A 14,724-nucleotide genomic window follows, 5' to 3' on the forward strand; every position below is an offset into this window, starting at 1 on the left:
TTTAGCCGTTTGCCATTAAGTATTCTGTCGTTAGAAGTGATTCACAATTATCTTTCAATCCAAAAATTAGTTACAATTAGATGACACAGATGTTTTAATTTTTTTGAAAAAAAAAAAATGGTTACAAACATTATTTAGAACTAATGGCTTGTGTTTTTAAGCCAGTATACATAATTTGAGACATTTCAAAAACCTTGTCAATAAGACTAGCCGCACAGGCACCATACATTTTTATGTAAATACACATTCTAAGGTGTCATTATCCCTATTTCTTCAATCAAATACATAAGAATCCCAGTACACTTATGGGCTCCATATCAATGTAGTTTATTGCTTTACACTTTCAACTTTATTCTTACCATTTACATCCATACACTAAATTTAATTCTTAGGCTAGTAAATGCTATAGGTTCCTATAGAACTCTAGGTACTTTTAGAGCAATATAGGAACGGAAATGTATTACAAAATCTTACACTAATCATAACTGAACCCAATAACAAACACATTCCCTCAACAATAAGCATATAAAGTAAAACATGGAGTTTTTTTCTAATATTCAAATGCATTCAACAAATTTAAATTCCTTGAATACATTCAAAGTTGTTTGAAAATAAATGTAATATGAATGTAACAAACTTTAAAACCACTGTGAAGTTGCTGAAAAATGTGCAAATTACAAACACTCACCGTGTTGCTAACTTCAGAGAGGTCATGGAGTTTCTCGGTAATATTGACATTTTCTAACTAGAGAACAATTTTCTAAGTATGTCACACAAAATATTTCACTTCAAACACTTATACAATTTGTTGGTTTTAAAAATACAGGCATACAATATGCCTTCGTCCGAGAGCAAAACTATCATGAAATTAATGTTCATTTCAATAGAAGCTAGAACACTAGACGTCAATTGGTAATATTGGATTCAGAAATGGCTAGAAAATCTGCCAGTGTCAACAAATAAAAGCAATTAATTATCAATAATATGTACAAGCGGTGGGATCTTTAGTAAAATACCCGCTGTAGATCTTTCTACGATACTTGACAATACTAAACTAAAACTACTATCGTAAAAAAACGAACAGAGTAGCAAAATTCAAAAATTCATATTTTTGTACTCATCAGTGTTCTACTTATTAACTACGATCGCCAATACTTCAAAACTAAATCAGTCTTAATAAAGATTGATATTCAACTGCAAAAATATACCCTAATCGATATAATTTACTAAAGTTACTTAAGTAATGCCGACAATGTGTTCCAAAGTGGAGAGTTGTATTCGCAGTCAAAGAATACTTTTGAATTGGTCGATTAAGGGTCGATCCCCTGAATCTGACTTAATCTTCAATGACATAGAAATGTATCTGCTCGTTGTTATAACAATGTTTAGTCTGTATGTACATTAATACATGTGTCAAAAATTCGTTTTGTTTTTCTTAACATTTGTCTAAAATTAATCTGGGATCAGTATTAGATTTTAATACTGGTTTTAAATTATTTGCATCAACATTTCTACATTTGCTGTTAGACGTTCACACGTCTTTAATATACGAGGGTAGTAGGTTATCGTTAATTTGTGAATACAGAAAAATATCCATCTTTATTCTTACCTATGCGCGATATGTCACTTTCACTTAAACAAAATCACTTGACTTAAAGAAAAAATACGAAACTAAAACTATGGAGACTTCTTGATCACAATTCAATTAAACTAAAGCCACTCTATTGACGAGTGGAGTTTTTCGTCTGTTCGTGTGGGATTGGGAACCCATCGGCTTGTAGATGAAGCTGCTTTTTGCTTTTTTTGCCGGTTGGACTGAAAAAAAGAAAAAAAAATGTTATTAAATAAATAATGTTTCATAATTATTAATAATAACGACGTATTGAAGTTTGTTTATAGTGCTTACAACTTAATCATGTTCCAATTTAAAAAAAAAAAGTCAAATCGTTGATAAACAATATAAGATTTTTTTTTATTTATTAAGTAAATTTGTAAATCACCCAATTTTAATGAATTTTAGTAGAGCATTGCATTCTATCAAACTACAGTTTATTTAATCAGTTTTTAATATTTTTGCTATTAATGATAAATAGACTGGACATTGAAAGTCGTTTAGGTAAATTTGATTCACGATTTACTAAAATAGAGTCGAAGGTCAATACCTGCGTTGATGTTAATGACCCTGAAGGCTAAAGTCGTGATAGTTTAAATAAATATATGTATTTATTTATTATCATATGGATTTTTGTATTTAAAATTAATTCCGTTTATACATTTTGGCAACATATTTTAAGTAATTTCTATAAAATCAAAGGAGGAAGTTTCTACAATGTGTGTAACATTTTTTTTTACAACAAATTGCCAAAAGGACATACTCGAATAATCCTCTTCAAAAGACAAATCCAATTTCACGGGTTTCGTGACGTCCAACTCGATTTCTTCATACGATCGATCTAATATCTGTAACAAAGAAAAAAATTAAATACTTTAAACTTACATCATTTCTTCAATTTCATTTTTGACTCTCTTTCAAGTCATTTTCGTATGAGCTTTGACATACGCACACTAAAAAATCGTCATTAATATTGTCTTTGACTAATTCTTATTATTCAAAACGTTTAATAAATTCCCATCTCCGAGTTTTAAAGCGTAACATTCCTGCTTTTATTACGACAACGATTAATATGTTTTAATTTATTATTCAGGTTTCTGTATCTGTTTCAAGATCATCTGACAATGTCTAAAAGCTAAGAGCTGGGGATCGAAACTGCGACCTCAGGGATGAGGGCCAACGCCACTAGGTCAACACAGTCTCGCATCGATAAAAATGAAACTCCTAGGAGATGAAGTTATAACTAAGCCTTTACCTCGATCTGATCATAATCGTCGGAGTAGTGCGGGGCAGCGGCGAGAAGTCTGCAAGTGCCTCCGATCATCCCCGTGCCCTCTACCACTTCTTCTACTTCCAGCTCTTCTTCCGATACCTCCTGGAAATATTACATTTTGTTAACATCTCACCGACCATATGAGACTTTAATATGAAGTAGTGGTATTGGGGCGAATTGGAAAATATTTTTTTTTTCCATTTATTAAGGCTATATTACACAATACTACAATACGATACCAGCAATCAATTTGAAGTTTTTTTTTTAACAAAATAAACTATCATTACAGATAACTCCAAAGAGCCAATTATTTACATTCACAAAAAGACTATTTCTAGCAGTATATGAACTGACATAAAGACATATTTATTAATTAAAGTTCACCACATCACACATAATGCTATATCTAGGTATGTGTTATAAACAATAAAGCAAAATAACACAAAAATAATATGGTTGAATTTTTGGACTTTTGCCTAAATAACTTATACGTGTATTTAAGTGTCAAAAGGTAAAGCCGGCAACGCATCTACTAATAATGACTGTCCATGGGCGTCACGTAGGCTCGTTTGCCCCCTTTGTATACATTTTTTTTTAATGTGTGCGTACCTTAACCTTATTTTTCGAAAAATCATCTTCTATATGCAACATTACAGAAATTGGTTAAATAAGATAAAGTTTAACAAAAGGCTTTAATTATCATAGACTTGAATTTTATTTTACCTTATTACTACTAAGATTATTGTAAAATTTCATTAATTGTAATAGAATTATTATTATCATTGTCATCGTTATTATATATATTTGTTATTAATGGCTTCGAATCAACCGTGGTAGGGACGTGAAAAATATGGCGCGTAACCGAAAAATGTGACGGTAATTTTTTTTCCAGCAGCAGAAGTTTCACTTCAAATAGCAGGTAATAATATTTTAATATAATAAAACATATTGTAGAAATCACGAATATTTAATAAATTATCCAGAAATTATGGATGGTTGAAAAACAGTTTTTTTTTTAAATTTATAGATGTAACATTACAACCAATAAACAATAAAAAAAATTATCTTAGCCAAACAAAACTTAATTTTCACATGACTTTGAACACGTTTATTTATCGTATCAATACCAAGAAATTAGACGTAACTTAAAACGTATGACGCATCGTTTTTTTATTCGCAAACGCTTATTATACACAATTGATAAGCTGTGGTATACAGCGAAGTTAAATACGTGTACACCCTACGGTATCGGGTTCGATTCCAATACAAAAATATACTGGTCTTGAAAATGAAGCATATATACATTATGTATATATGTATCGCTCTCAAAATATGTCGATACGAATGTTATGTTTTGGTTTGATTATGTACCACAATGGTGGCATTTGCATTTTTTTTTATTTTTACGTATGCATTACGTTCTGCGCGTAATTAACTTTTGTGTTTAATTAAGGCAAGTAATAATTTGTGTCTTTTTTCTCCAGGGGGCAAACGGGCAGGAGGATCACCTAATGTTAAGCGATGAACCCATGAACACTCTTAATGTCAGAGCTAGCGAGTGCGTCGCCAGCCTTTTGAGAATTGGTACGCTCCTTGAAGGACCTAATTCGGATCGGTTCGTAATACATCATTGAATGAGAATTGCCAGTTCTGGAATGCCGTTAAATTTTTAACCGTTTGTATGAGCAATATTTATTGAATCCATTTACAAATGATTTATTCCAGAGAGAAAACCACAGCGTATGAATAATTTTATTTTTCGAGAGATCTTTAATAATCAATTTTAATACCGTCTTCTCGGCTAAACGCGAGGTTCTAGATTCGAGTCCGAGAACATTACATTACAAGTAACAACAAATATCATCTATTGGTGGTTACCGACTTCATTCGATTTTCTTATTTGGTTTTTACGTCAACAGTAATTATTTACTTTCTAACACATTATGTATACTTGAAAAGGAAATGTCTTTTTGGAGAATTCCTACAAAAAATTAATACATCTATGTGCTATTATTATTGAGAGTTTTGTTTTTGACAAGCTGAAATGCTGTTAAAGACAAAATAATTTTTTTGTATGTACATTGTTTATTGGTCTGATATTAACCTGTTCGACTAGTGTGTCGTCGTCAACTTCCTCTTTGACCTCGGGATCAATTTCGAGGTCAGGGTCAAGGAGCGGGTCGACATCCACGTCAGCGTCGTCCTCCGCCTCCGTGTCGCTCCCGAAGCCGGAGTACTTCATCTCCCCGCGTTCTAGGGCTTCTAAGCTTTCTGGAAATGTTAATTTCACATTTAGTACCACACCCCACTCGACAAGGCATCTTCATTTTTTCAAGTGAAACTTCTTTATATGCGTTGGGAAAACAATTTACGCGTCACATTTTTCCGTTACGCGTCACATTATTCAGTTACGCGCCCTCTTTCTTTTGCCCCTACCATGGTTGATTCGAAGAGATTCGAAGCCATTAATAACATAAATATATAATAACGATAACAATGATAGTAATAATTCAATTACAATTAATGAAATTCTGTAATAATCTTAGTCAAAGGTAAAATGAAATAATTGTATTATTTGTATTCATGACTATGATAGTAAAACTTTATTTAACCAATTTCTGTAAATTTTCATATAGTCGATAATTTTCCGAAAAATAAGGTCATAAAGAAGTTTCACTACGTGTGTGTGTGTGGGCTTTAGAGGCACTCACCAGGATACACCATAGCCTTCTTAATAGCCTGAGGATCCTTCCGAGACCACTTCTGTACTTCTTCATCCATTTTGCCAACTTTCGATGGGTTCATAGCCCATAAACAACCTAAACAAATAATTATATGAAGCCATGAAACAGAAAAAACATAAATTTCTAATTAAGTACTTTTTTCAATGCATTACAATTATAGAAAGGTATCGACCAAAAGTGGTCTTAAAACTAATCTTATTTTTATTAATTTCAAATAGTCTTTCTCCTTTCAACAGCGTACACACAATTTGACAGAAAGATACAAATTATATTTAACAGTTTTTTTGATCGTCATTGAGACATTACAATCTAGGTCACTGTTTCCTCATCTACCCCATACCCCAACTGAACCTTTCTAAAAATTTTATCCCCCAATGTAACATACTTAGTTTTTAATATAAAAGGTTTTAGGTATTACTAGGAAATTGTTAATACAACGTGGGGCCAACGGAAAACACTATTTCAAAACTTACCTAATGTACTAAAAGGGATATTTAACATATGAAAGTGTCCAATAATAAACTTAGACTAACATACAGTCAAAGTATTTCAGTGTAATTAGAATATTTTAGTTTTTTTTTACAATTAAGGTTTTATATATGTAAAGTAGTTAAATCAGAGAGTTAATTGAATATCTAGACAGCTAATTAAAAATCGATATTAATCGCTAAAGTTCTGTCAGACAAATGAGGGAACGAAACTTTTAAACGATTTTCTAGGCATCAAAACTAACCTAACTTAACCATTTACAATAAAGCTAAACACGGAATATCCAAGATCTCAGTTCTTCGCGATCACACCGAAACAACAATAATAAATGAAATAATCATGGCGGAGTCTTGTTTTACATTGTTGCCTAACCTAACCACAAAGCTGCTTTATTTAAATCAAAACGCTAGCGACTTGATTGAATATCGATCTTTAATTAACTGTCTAGAGATTCAATTAACTCTCGGATTTAACTACTTCACTGCGACATACACAGAAAATGTCAATAATTACCTTTGCGTTGACTTCCGTTACTCGAAGGCTTTTCGATTTTCTCGAAACATTTATTCAAACTTAGGTTATGTCTCACTGAATTCTTCCAACCATTTGGTGCTGTTTTGAAGTATGGAAAGTGTTGACTGAAAGTATTAAGTTTTTAAATCAAGGTATCGGGGTACCAAGAAGCTGATGAATTAAAGGAAATGGCAGGAAAAGACTGCCAAACTATTGGTAATTATAGAGCCACATGTAGAGTTAATGGAGGCACAAATCCAGAGATGAGTCAATGTCAATAAGTAAATACTAACAAAATTTGAAATGTTAATATAATTATAAGAAGGGTTCAAAAGACCATTACTTGGAACGGCCCAGTGGAAAGAAAAAAGAGAGGATGACCACCAGAAACATGGTGGAATAAAAGGTATAGCGGGGATCGGAAAATGGTAGCGAGGATGACAACAATAATTTGCTGGAGGCTTTCACTCCGACAAAGGTCGTGTACTAATGTAAAACGTAGTGACATAGACGTAATCCTTACGTAGCACTCGAATACAGCCTATTTTTATTTAACATTTTTATAATAACCTTCACTAATAGGTAATTCTTTTTTTTTTAAATTTTAGAATATTTTTTGGTAAAATGATTTTGAATGAATATTTTATGTATCACAGTAATTGTCATGTATTTAGATTCTCTAAAAACATTCTATATATAGGTTATAAATAAGTGCTGTCTGCCAGGTAATTGTAAAGTAATAAAGATAAATAAAAATTAAAGAGTATATATCTATCTAGTATACATCCTATATATGGTATATAAAGGTATTGTAAATACGAGTTCTTTAGAAACCCCGATGGGATTTGTATGTAAAATAACATTTATTTAAACCTTCGAAACATTATAAATAACAATTAATATAAATTATTAGGGCTGCAACTAAAGTGTAAGTGCAAAATCGACAAAAAAAAATAATTTTATAAAACTATTTATTTATTTAATTAAGTTCAAGGCATCATATAGTATGTTAGAATCTTACGGTTGATTTACCGGGTTCAATCTGGATATAACAAAAAAAATAGACTTACCACATAAAGTTATAAATCTCCGAAACTGGTAAGCTGCCAGTGCGGGAGTTCTTCAAGGCCATGGCTATTAAGCATGAGTAGGAATACGCTGGCTTAGGAAACTCGCTCGTGGCATTTTTACTAGTATTTACATATTTAGCCTGACTATCCATATATGAGCCTCCCACCGAGGTTTTGATAATTTGCCTATTGCTCAACGAATTTTCAATTAAAATCGCCGCCTGGCTCTTATTATTAGCTATAATTGTCCTAGATTGCTGCGTGTCCAGTATATGTATATTCCCGGATATTATCGTCTTAGTCCCGATCTGTTGGGATATTTTCGTGCTAGTATTGATAATGGGACAGTTCTTGTTGACTTTGATTATTTCTGGCTGATTTGTTTTTATTCTTGTGAGGGGTGATAATGATGTGCTCAGTTTGACATTGCTCGTATCTAAGTCCTTTAACAGGTCCTTTACAACGTTCTTGTCTTGTTTTCGTACGTAGATAACCATTTGCGGGGCTTCGTCGGGCTTCTTTGATGTGTCTTCAGGCTCTTGCTTTACTTTGATTGTGTTCGGGGAGAATGTTAGGTGACTCTTATCTTCGTTTGGACTGGGTGACGTGCTTGTATTCAAGTCGTTATTCACAACTGATGTTAATAGAAGGTTCGACGCCTCCTCCTTCACCATACTCTTTACGGGGGTGTCTGCAAAGGTGGATGGCATCACTGAGTTTGGATTGACCATCACGGCATCCGCTTCGGAGCCATATAAATCTAGGTTCTGTACAAAACTTGACGAAGTATTGCAGAGCCACGTGACCGAGTTATCGGTGTCCATGTCTAGTAATGGTGGCATTTCTGAGAAATTTAATCCTAATGAATCCTGAAATAACATTCTTGTTAATACCGTCCGTCTTTAGTTCACGATCTATCTATTGGTGTTAGCCATGGTTGGGGAGGTTGTCAGAGAAACTTTGCTCGTAAACTTTTAGTGGGGGGAAAATCATTAATTTATTCTACGGGTACCGACTTTCTATAATAATAAATGTATATCTTATACTAACAGAAAAATCAGTTACGCTGCTCAAATCTGTAGCTATTTCATTCTTTATGTCCATGTCCAGCATGTCCTGGAGGGAATCGGTGATGTATAAGTCCATTTCGGAGCACCCCTGTAATATTATATTTTAATTTAATTCATTATTAATATGCCCTGCGAAAGATCATTATAATATAGTACATATTATATTACAAAGTGTCGTAAAAGGCTAAAACAAATAAGCTGAAAATCCCAATAGATACGGCTTTATGATAAGATTCCTAGTTCTTTTAATATCCGCACTGATTCCGTAAAATTCCATCGTGGGGAAACTTTTTATAGAATCGGATAAATAACCAAGAATATAACCTGGACCAAGAAAACTAAATAAGTTAAACATCTGTCTGCCCTCAGTTCTTTAAAAGATGGAGATAAGTGAAGTCATAAAGCGTTATATTACCGACATTGAATGTTATGTAATGTTTATTACCACTAAAAAACATTCACGCTTCCAGTACGTTAATCATTTAGTATATATAAATGTATTTAATTTAAAGATATTAAACAGTACTTCTGGTAGAGATGAATTTTAATGTAAATCAATGTATTTCTCAACAGAGCATTTCCCTAATTCGTGCAACTCGTAATAGTTTAATAGAACTATCTCAATATATATTGCAATAAGGATTTCCGTAGTTTCGCGCCATTTTTCAATAGTTGAATATAAATAGTATCCAGCGTGACGAGACCGTGCGCCGGGATTCCACTACGAGCGGAAACCGGTTTTTGTGGTATGCAATGCCCTAACAGTCGGTTGTTTTTGTTGCCATCTCCTTCACGCTCATTCAAAGTTTTAATTAAAATACAATAATTACAGAAAGTTGGAAATTACAACATTATCAAGATGTATACTAGATTATTTATTGTTAAGTATTTAAACGTATGTAGGAAGTTATACCCGACTAAAGATATTTATTTACATAATATGCAATATATATTGTACATCGCTGGCAATCATTATTTACGTGATGATGTATGCAGAATCACTAAATTGTATTTCAATAGAAAGCACGAAAATGTCTACAAAGACCTACGTCAACAAAAGTTTTGTTATTCCAAGAACTGTTCGGGATAGGTAACAAAAAGCTCGGCGCTACTAGCCTCGGCCATTTGGGCCGTTTTTTGTTAATTGTAACCTATAAATAGATGGTGTCTGGTGTGCTCCATTAGGCAGGTTAAGTGTTTGGACTTTCAATGGCAACAGTTTGAATTCAAAGAACTAATGTCTGTCCAACCTGTTATTGTAATACTTTTAAGATAAACATTTTATATATACGGTAATCAATATCTTCAATATCCGGTTTCCAACATACAAATATACAGTATTTGCAATATTCTTAGCCAACATAGTAATAATTATAATTTAAAAAAATACATAGAAAGTTAAAACAAATTTTAAAATGTTGGTTTAATGGAAGCAGTATTTCGATACTTATTCGTTCAGTGAAAAAGCACCAGCTCTGGAGTCACCTATGTGGTATATACCTGGATACTATGTACCCGGCGCCAACTTAAATCTATACTTAAATCGACAGCTTTTGCGCTTGTCCGAGGGCAATACAGGGCTTAATTTTAAATAATTTGTAGGATTATAACTATTTTTATAATAAATTGTTTATTATTGAAAAATGTAGTCTTCGTCATTAAAGTTTTTAAGGTTATCATTTGTACATGCGAATTTAAAGGCAGGTGTACAAGGGGCCTTTGTTACCTGTTCGTAATAGCAACACAAGTCGGAAAGATGTTCAATAATAACTAGTTCGATTGTGCGAGTTTGCGTAAAAATACATTTGGATCAGTGGTGTTAAATTATATTATAACCCTCTTCATACAAATATATTTCTTCTAAATTAATAAACTCTTCGGCATATGATGAATAATCTGGCAAACAATTGATATGTAGGAATTTTGATTATTAGTTTTACCAATAAAAGTTTACCTAACATTTCATATAAAGTATGTAAGGTTCCTTAATACCTTTATATACTAAAAAAATACATACCATGTATATGTGTTATTATTTAACGTCTATCGTAAGTTTTATATTTCCTACATAATTATATTTAATAGTACAAGATAAACGAGTGCATTGACTGATAAGACTGTAGGTAAAGTTATCAAAGCTTACATTACGTTTTTTAAATTGTTTACGTTTCTTAATCGTTATCACCAGTTTTCAGTTATACAATCGTAAATCTGCCTTTTGTCTTCATCATCAGTTAAAAATGTTGTGTCAAAATCGGTTCACGTACAGAAGAATTTTATGTATATTTTCATTAGCGGGAAAGAGATAACTTAATAGGGGTGTTAGAAAAAGACAGCTATAGGAGGGTAAAAAGACCCCTAACGAAATTGCAGCCGGCATACCGCACCTTAAAATACGGAATACTGACGGGTTAAGTTATTCTATAGTTTATTTAACTAATTATTATGACGTCACTACGATCGGAGGTCTCTAGCCGGTGTTACAATAAATAAATAATTATCTGTCTACTTCCAAAACATTTATAACAGTCCATTGCTAATAGACGATTATTTTGCCTGTTAATACACATAATAATTTAAATTTACATATTACCAAATCGTTTATAGAACGTGTGTAAGCACGTTTCATTTTGCCACATGTATGAAGTATTTCACGGCTGTGCATCCGCCTTTTAAAGGCCATGAACTCACTTTGACGAGAGTTCATCTAGATTACTATTGAATAACTTTAGTAATATTTTATAAGTATTTTTTCTCTATTCTCCAATTAACACAGGACATTAATATACTAAAGTTTGGCGGGAAATTTATTTTTCATATGATTGCTCTGTGGTTCAACAATTTGTATATACAGCTGAACCAATCACAGTGTTGCTGTTTAAGCGTTTTTTTATGTTTCGTCAGTGAATCGCTAAAGGAAATCTGAAGTTATTTGAATATTTTTCAGCGAGTGGAGGGGAGGCATGGAGGCGCCGTGAGGGGCTGTGTCCTCGATCATGACCGCGCGAGCTCGCCTTGAACCCAACGTAGACGTACAAATTGCCTTACATCTTGAACTATGGCAATTTATTTACAAAACTTAATCGTTTTGTTTCTTTAAAAAAAATACGTGTAGAAATTATTTTATTGGTACACGAGATCCGGCAGTAAATTCAGTAATCTTATTTAAAATAATAAATGAGTATAGCAGCGAGCAAATCCACAGCCAAACTCCCATATTAAAAAGTTGTTGGCGCGAAAACTACACAATTTTCCACGTGCGCGCGCAGTGTGGTTTACATGGAAGGGGTCCCGTATCGATTGGGACCGTCCCCTTGGCCCCACACCCCGCTCGAAAGGAGGGAAACTGAAATATTACACTGCCAACTTTTATACATCGTGTTATGTCTAGACCGGAATTATTAAACTTTGTGCGCTTCCAAACTATACATTAAAACATATATTTAGTTGTTTTTCATTGTCACTTTATTCACGGATCGACGTTAATTTTCGCGATTAGTTAGAAGTTCAACAACCCCGTTATATGTATGAGTCAACCTTGAAGGCCATTGTAATTCTCAATGGATATTAAAAAATTTAATCTCTGGACAAACATCTGTTTAAAAATTATTTTAAAAGCAACTCTTACATTTCCGAATTTTCAGGAATAGTATAATTATGTATGTATTACTGATGGCTGTGTAGAAACTGGAGAATATGCTTCAATAGGTTTACCGCAATCGTTCTAAACGGTAGTTACATAAATTCTGAGTTATACTAAGGAAACTAGGAATCAAACTAAATTTTAAATGCCAAATAAAGTGAATGTTAGATTAAGTGGTTTTATTTTATTAGATTAGAGAACTTATATTAATAGGGGAGTTAAAAGCACACAGGTGTGTGAATCACGCACACAAGCAAGGGTAGAAATTCACTCACACTACAACAAAGTTGCAGTAGACCCTTTGAAGAATGCATTCTGCCCACAGAAAGGCGATTACAGTTACGCAATATCCTTTTTGATTCCCAGAATACGGAGAATTTATTTTCCATCAGAAACTTTTTGAACGATTGTAATCAATGCGGTAATTATAATATATAGCCTAGTTTGGGTTCTTAAAATTTTCTGTAAATGTTAGTTGCATTACACTTAGTTTTTGTCATACAGAAACTTTTAAGTAACATTTCACTAATACAGTACGTATCATTCATAAAACAATATAAGGTCCATCGGTTGTAGATATAAATACATTGGGTTTCTGTGAATTGAAATCTGGCATAAAATACTACGGAGAACGTGTATACTGTATAAGCTAAATCTATTACTCTATGGCACTCAACTACACTAACGATATTGCGTATACACATTTTACTAGCGACTCACACATTGACAAAGTGCACTCATTGTTAAGCGTTTTGAAATTCTCGTTTGAAACTGGCCGTGGGAACGGTCCCTAGATCATAAACAAAAGTAGACTGATTGAAGTTATAACTGTAGAAACGTAAGAAAATCTAACCCTAAAATTTTGTAACAATAGTTTCAATAAGCTTGTATTATTATTAAATACATTTGAAATTGTTCAATGACTTGTATGTTAATATACATATATTACACTTTACGTTTACGTGTGTTATAATTTTAGAATTTGCATTAGTCGTTTGACGAAAAAGTGATCATCTATCATACAATCATAAATTTATATAAAATAATGTTACACATTCTTAATACTTTACTTTTTGAAGGTTGATCATATCAATTAGCCTAACGTGTATGCCGGCTTATGGTATGAATAGTAACGATTAATACTACAAGGAGTGATAGTAAGTTCATTGACGGCGAAATAGTATCAATATAAATAATGTAATTTTGCAAATACAGGAACTAGTTCGTAAATGGTTTTACTTTTCATCAAAATGATAACATTATGATTAACATTATTTCATGCTATCGGAAATGATTGTTTTTATACAAAAACACCAAAATAACTTTGTAGTAAATAATAATACCTGCTCAAAGTATGTACATCTCTTTTACACGTGTCATAAATGAACGCGAAAGACAGAGATAGACTATGACGATAAATCGCCCGTTACAAATTTTATTTTTTTCGATTATAGTATGTACAGGAATCAGAATGTCATTAAGTATTTAGTATGTTTCAATACAAAATATTTGTAGATTATAAGCAGTTACTATACCAGACTATTATGTTTTTACACCATTAGAGTAAGACTTGTCAAACGCCTACTACGTAACTAACAAGACAACACGATTTCCCGCCATATATTAATAGTACTGATACTAAATAAAGAATTAGGATGATAATATAACGAATTAAAATATGCGAAAAAAGTATAAAATAGTTAAACGCAATTAAAAAACGTTTAAGGCGGAGAATTTTATCAAATGACATTAAAAAGAGCGGGACATCACACTTACTTTCTCGCCATGTATTATTTACATTATGTTTACGTGTATTAGGTTAAAACTTTTACTCACCGAATATTTACTGACATAAATATCCTTATGCACTATAGAATAATCCTGAATTTCACACATTTACGTTATTAATGTCATGAATTTGACAAAATTACACTACTCACTCCATAGACCACAATGTTTTACTTTACTAATATGTGAAAAGGTACACAAAGAATGGCTTCCATTGCTATTGGACGAAACAGACCACGTGATAGCAGAAAAACAGATTCTATTGGTTTAATTTTACCACAACCGATTATCGGATGTCAATAGACATTTCTTTTAAATTTTAATACTACAAATGGAGGTTTTAAGAATTAACTTTTTATTTTTTAAATAAATGAATATATTATTAAATGCAATAATTATCAATGCAAGAAGATAAGTACTATTTTCAATACTTGCTATTTCAAGTTGTCGTGTCACATAAAACAACATGGCGGTTTGTTTACACCGGCATGACCAGCGAAAACCGTTTTAGATATTTAGAAT

General features: G+C 32.4%; 1 protein-coding gene across 1 annotated transcript; it reads right to left on the reverse strand.

The window, feature by feature from the left end:
• Positions 1–112: 112 nt before the first annotated feature.
• LOC123708117 lies at positions 113–14,386 on the reverse strand. Its single transcript, XM_045658634.1, has 9 exons — positions 14,251–14,386; positions 8,752–8,859; positions 7,702–8,570; positions 6,632–6,756; positions 5,597–5,704; positions 4,990–5,156; positions 2,868–2,987; positions 2,376–2,460; positions 113–1,815 (listed from the first exon to the last, which is right to left on the reverse strand). Exons 1-9 carry the CDS (start codon positions 14,308–14,310, stop codon positions 1,706–1,708), a joined length of 1,752 nt encoding a protein of 583 aa, XP_045514590.1. The 5' UTR covers positions 14,311–14,386; the 3' UTR covers positions 113–1,705.
• Between the last annotated feature and the right edge of the window lie 338 nt (positions 14,387–14,724).

Source organism: Pieris brassicae, chromosome 4, assembly GCF_905147105.1.
Source record: "Pieris brassicae chromosome 4, ilPieBrab1.1, whole genome shotgun sequence".
In the NCBI taxonomy this organism is placed as follows: Eukaryota; Metazoa; Arthropoda; class Insecta; order Lepidoptera; family Pieridae; genus Pieris; species Pieris brassicae.

Excerpts from the sequence above, each read along its gene's own strand:
- LOC123708117 (XM_045658634.1), bottom strand. The coding sequence starts at position 14,310 with ATGTGTGAAATTCAGGATTATTCTATAGTGCATAAGGATATTTATGTC. Across the intron at positions 8,860-14,250 it reads TTTATGTCAGTAAATATTCG|GGGTGCTCCGAAATGGACTT; the intron begins GTGAGTAAAAGT and ends ATAATATTACAG. Across the intron at positions 6,757-7,701 it reads GAGATTTATAACTTTATGTG|TCAACACTTTCCATACTTCA; the intron begins GTAAGTCTATTT and ends TAATACTTTCAG.